Genomic DNA, 12,247 nt, shown 5'->3' on the forward strand with positions numbered 1-12,247 from the left:
ATTTATTGTCAATCAGTGTTGCTTCCTAAGTGGACAGTTTGATTTCACAGAAGTGTGATTGACTTGGAGTTACATTGTGTTGTTTAAGTGTTCCCTTTATTTTTTTGAGCAGTGTACTATACATGTGGTTAATGTTTTTTTTGTAATTATTATAGCAGCCCTGAAATTTCAGGAATTCGTTTTTGTTTCAACTGTTTATTTTTCACAAGTAAATTACTATATTCAAAGATAGAGAAAAATGTTATATGCTTGTTATAAGAAATTCCAGTCTCACCTTCTTATTTCTCTATGTTCGTGATTCCTTGTCCGCCCGCTGGATCCCATCCTCGTCGGTAGATTGCCGTGGAACATTTTTTTTATTAAGTGAGAGAGACTTTGTTATTTTTTTCAAACAATCAATCTTTATTATCAAGAATTGCAAAAATGGAGCTGGTCAACGACCACCCGTAGGTGACTTGTTGAGAGCCCAATAATACAAGAAATGCTGAGGTGTTATATAGCAGACATAAAAATGCTTAGCGTGGCTGGTTTCAACCCTCCCCGGCAGATCGGGGCATCACAACATTCGTTAAATATGCCTACATGATTAATATTTCAAACATACCATAATATTTTCCCGGACACTGTATGTGTATGTGTGTGTGTGTGTGTGTGTGTGTGTGTGTGTGTGTGTGTGTGTGTGTGTGTGTGTGTGTGTGTGTGTGTGTGTGTGTGTGTGTGTGTGTGTGTGTGTGTGTGTGTGTGTGCATGTGTTTGTTTGTGTGTGTGAGTGTCCAACAGGATCTCACATTGCCGTCCTTGTCCTCTGTTTTAGCTGTCTCACCAGGCCTCTGATCTTGGCCAATAGGAGCTCTCTGAACTTGTCTCCCATGAAGAAGTAGAACACAGGGTTAATAACACTATGGAAGAACGCCACCGGCCTGGTCAGGATGTATGCACTCTCTATATATATCTTGTGGCAGTCAGACAGCCCTGCCCAGGGATGCCGCGACGCTATTCTCACATTCCTCATCAAATGATAGGGCAGATACAGTACCAGAAACATGGCCGCTACAGCAGAGACCACCCGTACGGGCCGGCGGAATGATGTCCCCTTGCCCTGAATCATTTTCGCCTGGACACGGAGAAGCCGGTTGATGTGGTAACTGAAGAAGCCAAGCCCCAGCAGAGGCAGCAGGTAGCCAGTCACCGTCAGGCCCAGGCTGTATCCCAGCAAGTTATCCATAACCTCCAGGCTCCCAAAGTCCTTACATAAGCTCCAGTTCCCTTTCCGCATGTCCTGGACCATGTACAATATTAGGGGGGCCACCTGCATGTTAACTGCCACCCAGGTCATGAGAGACAAGCAGAGGGCCGCCTTCTTGGTCAACAGGAAGTGAAGTCGTGACGGGTGTCGTACGAGCAGGAAGCGGTCCATGCTGACCCACACCATGAAAAGGATGGAGGAGTAGAGGTTGGTATGGAGAATATAGCGGTTGATTGTGCAGCCGACGCCATTGTCTTCTAATTGGGCGTTGGCGTACAGGTAGGAGAGGCGTGGCAGCGTGCACAGAAAGATGAGATCAGAGACAGCGAGGTTGAACAGGTAAACATTGGTGCTCTTCCACTCTGGCAGGCAGAACACATAACCCAGGACCACCAGCAGGTTGCTGGGGAAACCCAGGGTAAACTCCAGGGCATAGGCGGGAGTCAGGTAGTACTGCAACAGGAAGTCATCTAGCATTGTACAGTTATACACCTGGAGAGGAGAGGAGAGGGAGGAGATGAGAGAAGAGGAGTGCTGGCACTAAAACCGCACTCAATGAGCTTTATACCGCCATAAGCAAACAGGAAAATGGTGGCGGCACTCCTAGTGGCTGAGGACTTTAATGCAGGGAAACTTAAATTGGTTTTACCTCATTTCTATCAGCATGTTAAATGTGCAACCAGAGGGTAAAAATGTTTTGAACAACTTTACTCCATGTAAAAAAAACTATCTGACCATAATTCTATCCTCCTGATTGCTGCTTACAAGCAAAAATTAAAGCAGGAAGCACCAGTGACTCGGTCTATAAAAAAGTGGTCAGATGAAGCAGATGCTAAACTTCAGGACTGTTTTGCTAGCACAGACTGGAATATTTTCCAGGATTCATCCAATGGCATTGACTAGTATAACACCTCAGTCATCGGCTTCATCAATAATTGCATCAACGACGTCATCCTCACAGTACACTACAGTTCAAAAGTTCGGGTCACTTAGAAATGTCATTGTTTTTTAAAGAAAAGCACCTTTTTTGTCCATTAAATAACATCAAATTGACTAGAAATACAGTGTAGACATAGCTAATGTTGTAAATGACTATTATAGCTGGAAACGGCAGATTTTTAATAGAATATCTACATAGGCAACCAGAGGGACATTATCAGCAAACATCACTCCTGTATTCCAATGGTACATTATGTTAGCTAATCCAAGTTTATCATTTTAAAAGGCTAATTGATCATTAGAAAACCCTTTTGCAATTATGTTAGCACAGCTGAAAACTGTTGTTCTGATTAAAGAAGCAGTAAAACTGGCCTTCTTTAGACTAGTTGAGTATCTGGGGCATCAGCATATGTGGGTTTGATTACAGGCTCAAAATGGACAGAAACAAAGACTTTCTTCTGAAACTCGCCAGTCTATTGTTCTTCTGAGAAATTAAGGTTATTCCATGCGAGAAATTGCCAAGAAACTGAAGATCTTGTACAACACTGTGTACTACTCCCTTCACAGAACAGCGCAAACTGGCTCTAACCAGAATAGAAAGAGGAGTTGGAGGCCCCGGTGCACAACTGAGCAAGAGGACAAGTACATTAGCATGTCTAGTTTGAGAAACAGACACCTCACAAGTCCTCAACTGGCAGCTTCATTAAATAGTACTCACAAAACACCAGTCTCAATGTCAACAGTGAAGAGTCGACTCCGGGATGCTGGCATTCTAGGCAAAGTTGCAAAGCAAAAGCCATATCTCAGACTGGCCCAAAAAAATAAAAGATTTAGACGGGCAAAATAACACAGACACCTTTCATTTGTATGGGTTACCTTCAGACGAGTCCCGTGACACTTGTGGGGGTTGTAGAGCAAAAGAGTTTCCAATTACCAAAAAGTGGTTATTTAATGTTGTGTGCTACAGAAGTTCTCATGAGAAGACCAATTTTCAGGATGTCTCGTGGTCTTACAAACACCATTGTGGCTCGGCCACCTTCCACCGCAGATGCAGAAGGCTGACATAAGGGGTTTACACAGAATACGTAAACAAGGCCGATGGATCTTAGCACAGTGTTGCAATGTCGTTTTTTCGTCACAAAAGGGGCGGCTTCTTTTAAGATGCTCTGTCATTCTACGCATTTTTCTCTTACCTGGAAATTGAGGCCCGACGGATCGTTCCTTGCGAAGACTGAGGGGCAGTAGTTAGTGAGTTTTGTAACGGAAGTCCTGCCCCTGTGTCTAAATCACATCTTTTCCAGTATCTCTTCTGGTATAAACACGGAAGAGATGGATGTTCTGCAACTTCTACTACTTGCAAGCAATTTTCCCAAAAAAATATTTAGGCACTGAGCAAATTTCCGGTTTGTTGAGTGCAAACTTGAAAATTGTGAAAATTCTGGTCAACTTCACACTTACATTTACTGTGAATACTGAGGATGTTCCCGCTTTACTTACAGTTTTAACAGTGGCCATATAGGCTACTGTGGCTATTTGATCATAATATAGGCCTACCACCAAAAACAATTGAGAAAATGCATCCCATAACATTTTAACATAGAAATAGCTGTTCTATCATTCAGCTTACAGTAGCAGCTAATGTGTGGAGTTCAGTGTAGGCCTACATTCCATGAGACTCTTGAAAAAAAACATAGAAGGCTTGACATTACATTAGTTTATCGACTTCAGACAAGGAGGTGACAGAACATGTTGTTGTGTTGTTTGATGCAAGACACCACTTTACAGAATAAAATGCATTATTATTAACATTCCATCATTACAGAGATTCAGACAAATGAAGCTACCCTATGCCTATTGGCTACTTCATTTATTGAAGCCTGTCTCAAAGTACAACACCACCCCTTTTAGACAAAAAAAGCTCTTTACCTGACTCACTAGATGTCTACAAATGTACACATGGCGTGCTCTTGTAGGAAGCTCCCATATTGCTGACGACAAAGTATCTATAACTGGGCTAAAAACTCACTAACTAGCAAAGGATTTGAACAAAATGTGCACACATGGCTACATGCAGAAATCACCTTGATATCACAGCAATGCCATCTACTCACGACCACTCCTGCTGTAAACACAGTCTAGTTCAACGTAAATGGCACAGATCCATATATGGTAATGGTCTATTTGCATAAAGGCCTACTGCAGCTCTGATCGGTTATGCCACAACAGTCTGTGCAGAGTACGGGCTGAGTAGTGTGTGTCAATGCAATAGAATCCTAATCCGATGTGATCTGCCAACAACAAAATATCTTGCATAGTTTGTTTTGTTTTGGTATGTGGTTAAAATTGTGTTGATTCGATCACAATTGCCACAGCAAAGAGAAACGTTGATAGTGTCAGTGGCGACCAGTAATTCAGGGCAGGTGGGGCAGAGCCTGGTTAGCAAAAAACATATATGTATTATTATAATTTTTTGTTGTTGCCTGTTTTGCATGTTATCTTGGCAATAATACGTGTCACATATCAGTAGGCAAACAATGTAAAAAAATAAATCATTGAGTTGCAGGGGCAGTATTGAGTAGCTTGGGTGAAAAGGTGCCCATTGTAAACAGCCAGCTCCTCAGTCTCAGTTGCTAATATGCATATTATTATTAGTATTGAATAGAAAACACTCTAAAGTTTCCAAAACTGTCAAAATATTGTCTGTGAGTATAACAGAACTGATATTGCAGGCGAAACCCTGAGGAAAATCCAAACAGGAAGTGGCTTCTATTTCAAAAACTCCATGTTCCATAGCCTCCCTTTGCTGGATTTAAAGTGATATGAACCAGATTCCTTTTCCTATTGCTTCCTCAAGGTGTCAAAAGTCTTCAGACATAGTTTCAGGCTTTTATTTTGAAAAAATGAGCCAGAACGATAACATCGTCAAGTGGTCACATGAGTTTTGCTCGTGCAACAGAGTTTGGACAGCCATTGTTTTTCCCTCTCCTACTGTGAAAGACATTTGCGGTTGATATATTATCGATTATATGTTTGAAAAACAACCTGAGGATTGATTATAAAAAACGTTTGACATGTTTCTGTGGACATTATGGAAACTATTTGGAATTTTCGTCTGTTGTCGTGACCGCTCTTTCCTGTGGATTTCTCAACAACGCGCCAAACAAATGGAGGTATTTTGGATATAAAAATAATCTTTATGGAACAAAAGGAATATTTGTTGTCTAACTAGGAGTCTCGTGAGTGAAAACATCCGAAGATCATCAAAGCTAAACGATTCATTTCATTGCTTTTCTGATTTTCGTGACCAAGCTACTTGAACTTGAACTGCTAAGCGTACTTAATGTTTTGTCGAGCGATCGATAAACTTACAAACGCTTGGATTGCTTTCACTGTAAAGCATAATTTCAAAATCTGACACAACAGGTGGATTAACAAAAGGCTAAGCTGTGTTTTCCTATATTGCACTTGTGATTTCATGAATCTAAATATTTTTTGTAATATTTATTGAATCTAGCGCTATGCTATTCAGCGGTTGTTGATGACACTTATCCCGTTAACGGGATTGCAGCCATAACAGGTTTTAATACAGCCACATACAAACATGGTCTCTTTTTTGAATTATTGCGTAAGGCAGCTCCAAAATGCAGGTGTTTCAGCCTAGCTCAGTGCTTTCTGTGGTGGTGGGGCAGCCAGCGAGAAATACGGAGCGCAGGGGTTGGTAATGTTCTCTAGTTGCGCCATAATTGGCTCAGTGTTCTGTCACTCATGGGGACACTACGTCCCCGCAACATCTAAAGGGACAGGTTGAAAATTCAAGCCCCTTGGGTGCTTGCCATAGAATTACATTAGAGGTACCCATCCAAGAAGGCTCAAGATCGTTGAAACCAGATAAAATGACGTCAAATCACATTATATCTACAGTAGCTTTCACCAATGTCCAGTCTCTTGACAACAAGGTAGACGAAATCCGAGAGACATCAGAGATTGTAACGTTCTTTGTTTCACGGAAACATGGCTCACTCGGGATACGTTATCAGAGTCGGTACAGCCACCTGGTTTCTTCACGCATCGCGCCGACAGCAACAAACATCTCTCTGGTAAGAAGAAGGGCAGGTGTCACGTTCTGACCTTAGTTCCTTTTTTATGTCTTTATTTTAGTTGGTCGGGGCGTGAGTTGGGGTGGGCATTCTATGTTGTTTTCTATGTTTTGTTCTGTTGTTAGATTTATATGGGCCTAGAATGGTTCTCAATCTGAGGCAGGTGTCAGTCGTTGTCTCTGATTGGGAGCCATATTTAGGTAGCCTGTTTTTCATTGTGTGTTGTTGTGGGTGATTGTTTCCTGTTGTAGTTTTTGTTTCACATTTCAGGACTGTTTCGGTTTTCGGTGTTATTCACTTTGTAATTTTGTATTTTTCAGTGTTCAGTTTTAAAATGTACACTTACCACGCTGCGTATTGGTCCGATCCTTGCTACTCCTCAGACGAAGAGGACGAGAACCATGACAGAATCACCCACCAACCAACGACCAAGCAGCGTGGTATCGGGCAGCAGCGAGTTTTGGACTCCTGGACATGGGAGGAGATTTTGGACGGAAAAGGACCCTGGGCACAGGCTGGGGAATATCGCCGCCCCAAGGCAGAGCTGGAGGCAGCGAAAGCTGAGCGGCGACGATATGAGGCAGCACGGCAGCGCGACAGGCACTAGAGGCAGCCCCAAAAATGTTTTTGGGGTGGGCACACGGGGAGTGTGGCAGAGTCAGGTTGGAGACCTGAGCCCACTCCTCGTGCTTATTGAAAGCAGCGTGTTACTGGTCAGGCACCGTGTCATGCAGTTAAGTGCAGGGTGTTGCCAGTACATGCCCATAGCCCGGTGCGCTACAGGACAGCCCCCCGAAAGTGTCATGCGAGTGTGGGCATCCAGCCAGGGCGTATTGTGCCGGCTCAGTGTGTCTGGTCTCCGGTACGCCGTTTCGGTCCAGGGTATCCTGCGCCGGCTCTGCGTGCCGTGTCTCCGGGGCGCTGGGAGGGTGCAGTGCGTCCTTTGCCTGCGCTCCGCTCATGCCGGGCGAATGTGGGAATTGAGCCTAAGGGAGAGGTGCGTGTAGTATGCACCAGATCTCCAGTGCTCACCCACAGCCCGGTTCATTCTGGAGGGTCCGTGCTAGAGTAGTCATCCAGCCTGGGGGAGTGGTGCCAAGGCTGCGCACCAGAGCTCCAGTGCTCCCCCACAGCCCGGTCCTTCCGGTGCCTCCTCCAAGCACCAGGCCTCCTGTAGGTCTCCCCAGCCTGGTGGGTCCTGTGTCAGCCCCACGCACCAGGCTGTCTCTCCGTCTCCTCCCTCCAGGTTCTCTCTCCAGGCCAGAGCCGCCTGAGCCGCCCGTCTGTCCTGAGCCGCCTGAGCCGCCCGTCTGTCCTGAGCCGCCTGAGCCGCCCGTCTGTACTGAGCCGCCTGAGCCGCCCGTCTGTCCTGATCCGCCTGAGCTGCCCATCTGTCCTGAGCCGCCCGTCTGTCCTGAACCGCCTGAGCCGCCCGTCAGTCAGGAGCCGCCTGAGCCGCCCGTCTGTACTGAGCCGCCTGAGCCGCCCGTCTGTCCTGATCCGCCTGAGCTGCCCGTCTGTCCTGAGCCGCCCGTCTGTCCTGAACCGCCTGAGCCGCCCGTCAGTCAGGCGCCGCCTGAGCCGCCCGTCAGTCAGGCGCCGCCTGAGCCGCCTTTCGGTCAGGAGCCGCCTGAGCGGCCCTTCAGTCAGAAGCCGCACGTCAGTCGAGAGGCGCCCGTCAGTCCAGATGCACCCGTCAGTCCAGATGCACCCGTCAGTCCAGATGCACCCTTCAGTCCAGAGGCTCCCGTCAGTCCAGAGGCGCCCGTCAGTCCAGAGGCTCCCGTCAGTCCAGAGGCGCCCGTCAGTCCAGAGGGCCTGTCAGTCCAGATGCACCCGTCAGTCCAGAGGCTCCCGTCAGTCCAGAGCGCCCGTCAGTCCAGATGCGCCCGTCAGTCCAGAGGCGCCCGTCAGTCCAGAGGCTCCCGTCAGTCCAGAGGGCCCGTCAGTCCAGAGGCGCTCCTCAGTCCAGAGGCGCTCTTCAGTCCAGTGGTGCCCTCTACTAGGGTCTCCAATCCGGAGTCGGTGGCGAGGGTCGCTACTCCTAAGGTGCCACATAAGTGGGCCGAGACTATGGTGGAGTGGGGTCCACGTCCTGCTCCAGAGCCGCCACCGCGGTAAATGCCCACGCAGACCCTACCCTATAGGTTCAGGTTTTGCGGCCGGAGTCCGCACCTTTGGGGGGGGGGGGGGGGGGGGAGGGGGGGGTACTGTCACGTTCTGACCTTAGTTCCTTTTTTATATCTTTATTTTAGTTGGTCAGGGCGTGAGTTGGGGTGGGCATTCTATGTTGTTTTTCTATGTTTTGTTCTGTTGTTAGATTTCTATGTGTTGGGCCTGTATGGTTCTCAATCAGAGGCAGGTGTCAGTCGTTGTCTCTGATTGGGAGCCATATTTAGGTAGCATGTTTTTCATTGTATGTTGTGGGTGATTGTTTCCTGTTGTAACGTTTGTTTCACATTTCAAGACTGTTTCGGTTTTCGGTATTATTTACTTTGTTATTTTGTATTTTCCAGTATTCAGTTTTAATAAATGAAAATGGACACGCTGCGTATTGGTCCGATCCTTGCTACTCCTCAGATGAAGAGAACGAGAACCGTGACAGCGGGGGTGTATGCCTTATGATTCACGAGACATGGTGTGATCATAACAACATACAGAAACTCAAGTCCTTTTGTTCACCTGACATAGAATTCCTTACAATCAAATCCTGGCCGCATTATCTACCAAGAGAATTCTCTTCGATTATAATCACAGTCGTGTATATCCCCCCAAGCAGGCTTTTTTTGATGGCCCTGAAAGAACTTAATTGTACACTATGTAAACTGGAAACCACATATCCTGAGGCTGCATTTAATGTAGCTGGGGATTTTAACCTGTTTGGGCTGCAAGGGGCAGTATTGAGTAGCCAGATAAAAAGTGCCCATTTCAAACGGCCTCGTACTCAATTCTTGCTCGTACAATATGCATATTATTATTACTATTGGATAGAAAACACTATCTAGTTTCCAAAACCGTTTGAATTATTTCTCTGAGTGAAACAGAACTCATTCTGCAGCACATTTCCTGACCAGGAAGTGGAAAGTCTGAAATCGATGCTCTGTTCTTCTTCCTGCCTATAAAAGGGCACGAGACATATTAGTATACATGCACGTCATACACCTTCCCCTGGGTGTCAAGAAGCTGTGAGAGAAGAAATGAGGTGATTATCTTGGTCTTGTCAGGTTTTGGCCAGGACTGTTCTGGTTTTGGTCACTAGATGTCCCCATTGCACCTTTTTTGAACCTTTTGTTTTTTCCTTGCTCTAATTATTGTTTGCACCTATATGTCGTTCCCTTGTTAGTATTTAAACCCTGTGTGTTTCTCAGTTCTTTGCTCAGTGTTTGTATGTTAGCACCCAGCCCCAGCCCAAGCCTTTTTGTGTGAACATATATTTTCTCTTGTTGGATTTTCCAGAGGTTCTCTGGTTTTGTTGTTGTGTATTTTGCATTAGTCTTTTGAGTACTGCCTCATCTCCTGGGTTCTGCCAATTATTAGTGACTGTTTCTCACACCGGGTCCTGACAGGTCTGAGATGGAACACATCATCTTGGAATGACGTGTCCCCCATTTTCGGTACTCTGAAGAGCGCGAGGTGGACAGTGGGATTGCCTTTTGTTTAGCTGCCGTTATAGGCGACTATTATCTCCGGCTTTGAATTTATTTGATACATGTCACCATATCATCGTAAAGTATGTTTTTTCAATATAGTTTCATCAGATTATTGAAATTTTTTCGGGAGTTTTGCCGTGTTCCGTTCTCTTCCGTTTGTTGACATGGAGAGATTCGAGGCGCTTGGCTAGCGCGCTTGCTAAATGAAGAGGGAAAGTTAGCGTTCTAAATCCAAACAACGACAAAGGACAAAGGACACCTTGTCCAACATTCTGATGGAAGATCACCAAAAGTAAGAAACATTTTATGATGCTATTTCATATATCTGTCGTAGTCGTCGGCGCCCAAGTGTTTCTGGCTATTGTGCTAAGCTAATATAACACTACATTTTGTTTTCGCTGTAAAACACTTAATAAATCGGAAATATTGGATGGAATCACAAGATGCCTGTCTTTCATTTGCTGTACACTATGTATTTTTCAGAAATGTTTTATGATGAGTAATTAGGTATTTGACGTTGGTGTCTGTAATTATTATGGCTGCTTTTGGTACAATTTCTGACTGTAGCTGCAATGTAAACTATGATTTATACCTGAAATATGCAAATGTTTCTAACAAAACATATGCTATACAATAAATATGTTATCAGACTGTCATTTGATGAAGTTGTTTCTTGGTTAGTGGCTATTTATATCTTTATTTGGTCGAATTTGTGATAGCTACTGATGGAGTAAAAAACTGGTGGAGTAAAAAAAGTGGTGTCTTTTGCTAACGTGGTTATCTAATAGATTTACATATTGTGTCTTCCCTGTAAAACATTTTAAAAATCGGACATGTTGGCTGGATTCACAAGATGTGTACCTTTCATATGCTGTATTGGACTTGTTAATGTGTGAAAGTTAAATATAAAAAAAATATATATTTTGAATTTCGCGCCTTGCACTTGAGCTGGCTGTTGTCATAAGTGTACCGACGTCAGGCTGCAGCCATAAGAAGTTTTAACAAGGCTAATCTGAAAACAAGGCTCCCTAAATTTTATCAGCATATCGAATGCGCTACCCGGGCTGGCAAAACCCTGGATCATTCTTACTCTAACTTCTGCGATGCATACAAAGCCCTCCCTCTCCCTCCTTTTGGAAAATCTGACCACGATTCCATTTTGTTGCTCCCAGACAGAAACTAAAACAGGAAACGCCCGTGCTCAGTACTGTTTAATGCTGATCTGACCAATTGGATTTCACGCTTCAAGAATGCTTCAATCACGTGGGCTGGGATATGTTCCACGTGGCGACAATAACATTGATGAATACACTGACTCGGTGAGCGAGTTTATTAGCAAGTGCATCAGTGATGTTGTACCCACAGCGACTATTAAAACCTTCCCCAACCAGAAACCGTGGATTCATGGCAGCATTTGCGCAAAACTGAAAGTGCAAATCACTGCTTTTAATAAGGGCAAGGCGACCGGAAACATGCCCGAATACAAACAGTGTAGCTATTCCCTCCACAAGGCAATCAAACAAGCTAAGCGTCAGTATAGAGACAAAGTATAGTCACAATTCATCTGCTCAGACACGAGAGGTATGTGGCAGCGTCTACAGTCAATCACAGACTACAAAAAGATAACCAGCCCCGTTGCGGACCACGATGTCTTGCTCCCAAACAAACTAAACAACTTCTTTGCTCGCATTAAGGACAGCATAGTGCCACTGACACGGCCCGCTACCAAAAACTGCGGGCTCTCCTTCACTGCAGCCAACGTGAGTAAAACATTTAAACATGTTACCCTCGCAAGGCTGCCGGCCCAGAAGGCATCCCCAGCCGCATCCTCAGAGCATGTGCAGACCAGCCGGCTGGTGTGTTTACGGACATATTCAATCAATTCTTATCCCAGTCTGCTGTTCCCACATGCTTCAAGAGGACCACCATTGTTCCTGTTCCCAAGAAAGCTTAGGTAAATGAGCTAAATGACTATCACGCCGTAGCACTCACTTCCGTCATCATGAGGTGCTTTGAGAGACTAGTCAAGGATCGTATCACCTCCACCCTACCTGACACCCTAGACCCACTCCCATTTGCTTACCGCCCCAATAGGTCCACAGACGACGCAATCACAATGCACACTGCCCTAACCCATCCGGACAAGAGGAATACCTACAGTATGTAGGTATGCTGTTCATCGATTACAGCTCAGCATTTAACACCATAGTACCCTCCAAACTCGTCATTAAGCTCGAGACCCTGGGTCTCGACCCCGTCCTGTGCAACTGGGTCCTGGACTTCCTGACGGGCCACCCCCAGGTGGTGAGGATAGG

At 45.4% G+C, this 12,247-nt stretch overlaps 1 protein-coding gene across 1 annotated transcript in view; it reads right to left on the reverse strand.

The window, feature by feature from the left end:
* Window positions 1-784: 784 nt before the first annotated feature.
* LOC129822540 (succinate receptor 1-like) overlaps window positions 785-12,247 on the reverse strand; it is a 93,126-nt gene continuing 81,663 nt past the window's right edge. The window contains exon 3 of the mRNA XM_055880845.1: window positions 785-1,738. Coding sequence (XP_055736820.1) covers window positions 785-1,738 — 954 coding nt within the window. The remainder of the gene's footprint in view (window positions 1,739-12,247) is intronic.

This window comes from Salvelinus fontinalis, chromosome 24 (assembly GCF_029448725.1).
Source record: "Salvelinus fontinalis isolate EN_2023a chromosome 24, ASM2944872v1, whole genome shotgun sequence".
NCBI classification, from domain to species: domain Eukaryota; kingdom Metazoa; phylum Chordata; class Actinopteri; order Salmoniformes; family Salmonidae; genus Salvelinus; species Salvelinus fontinalis.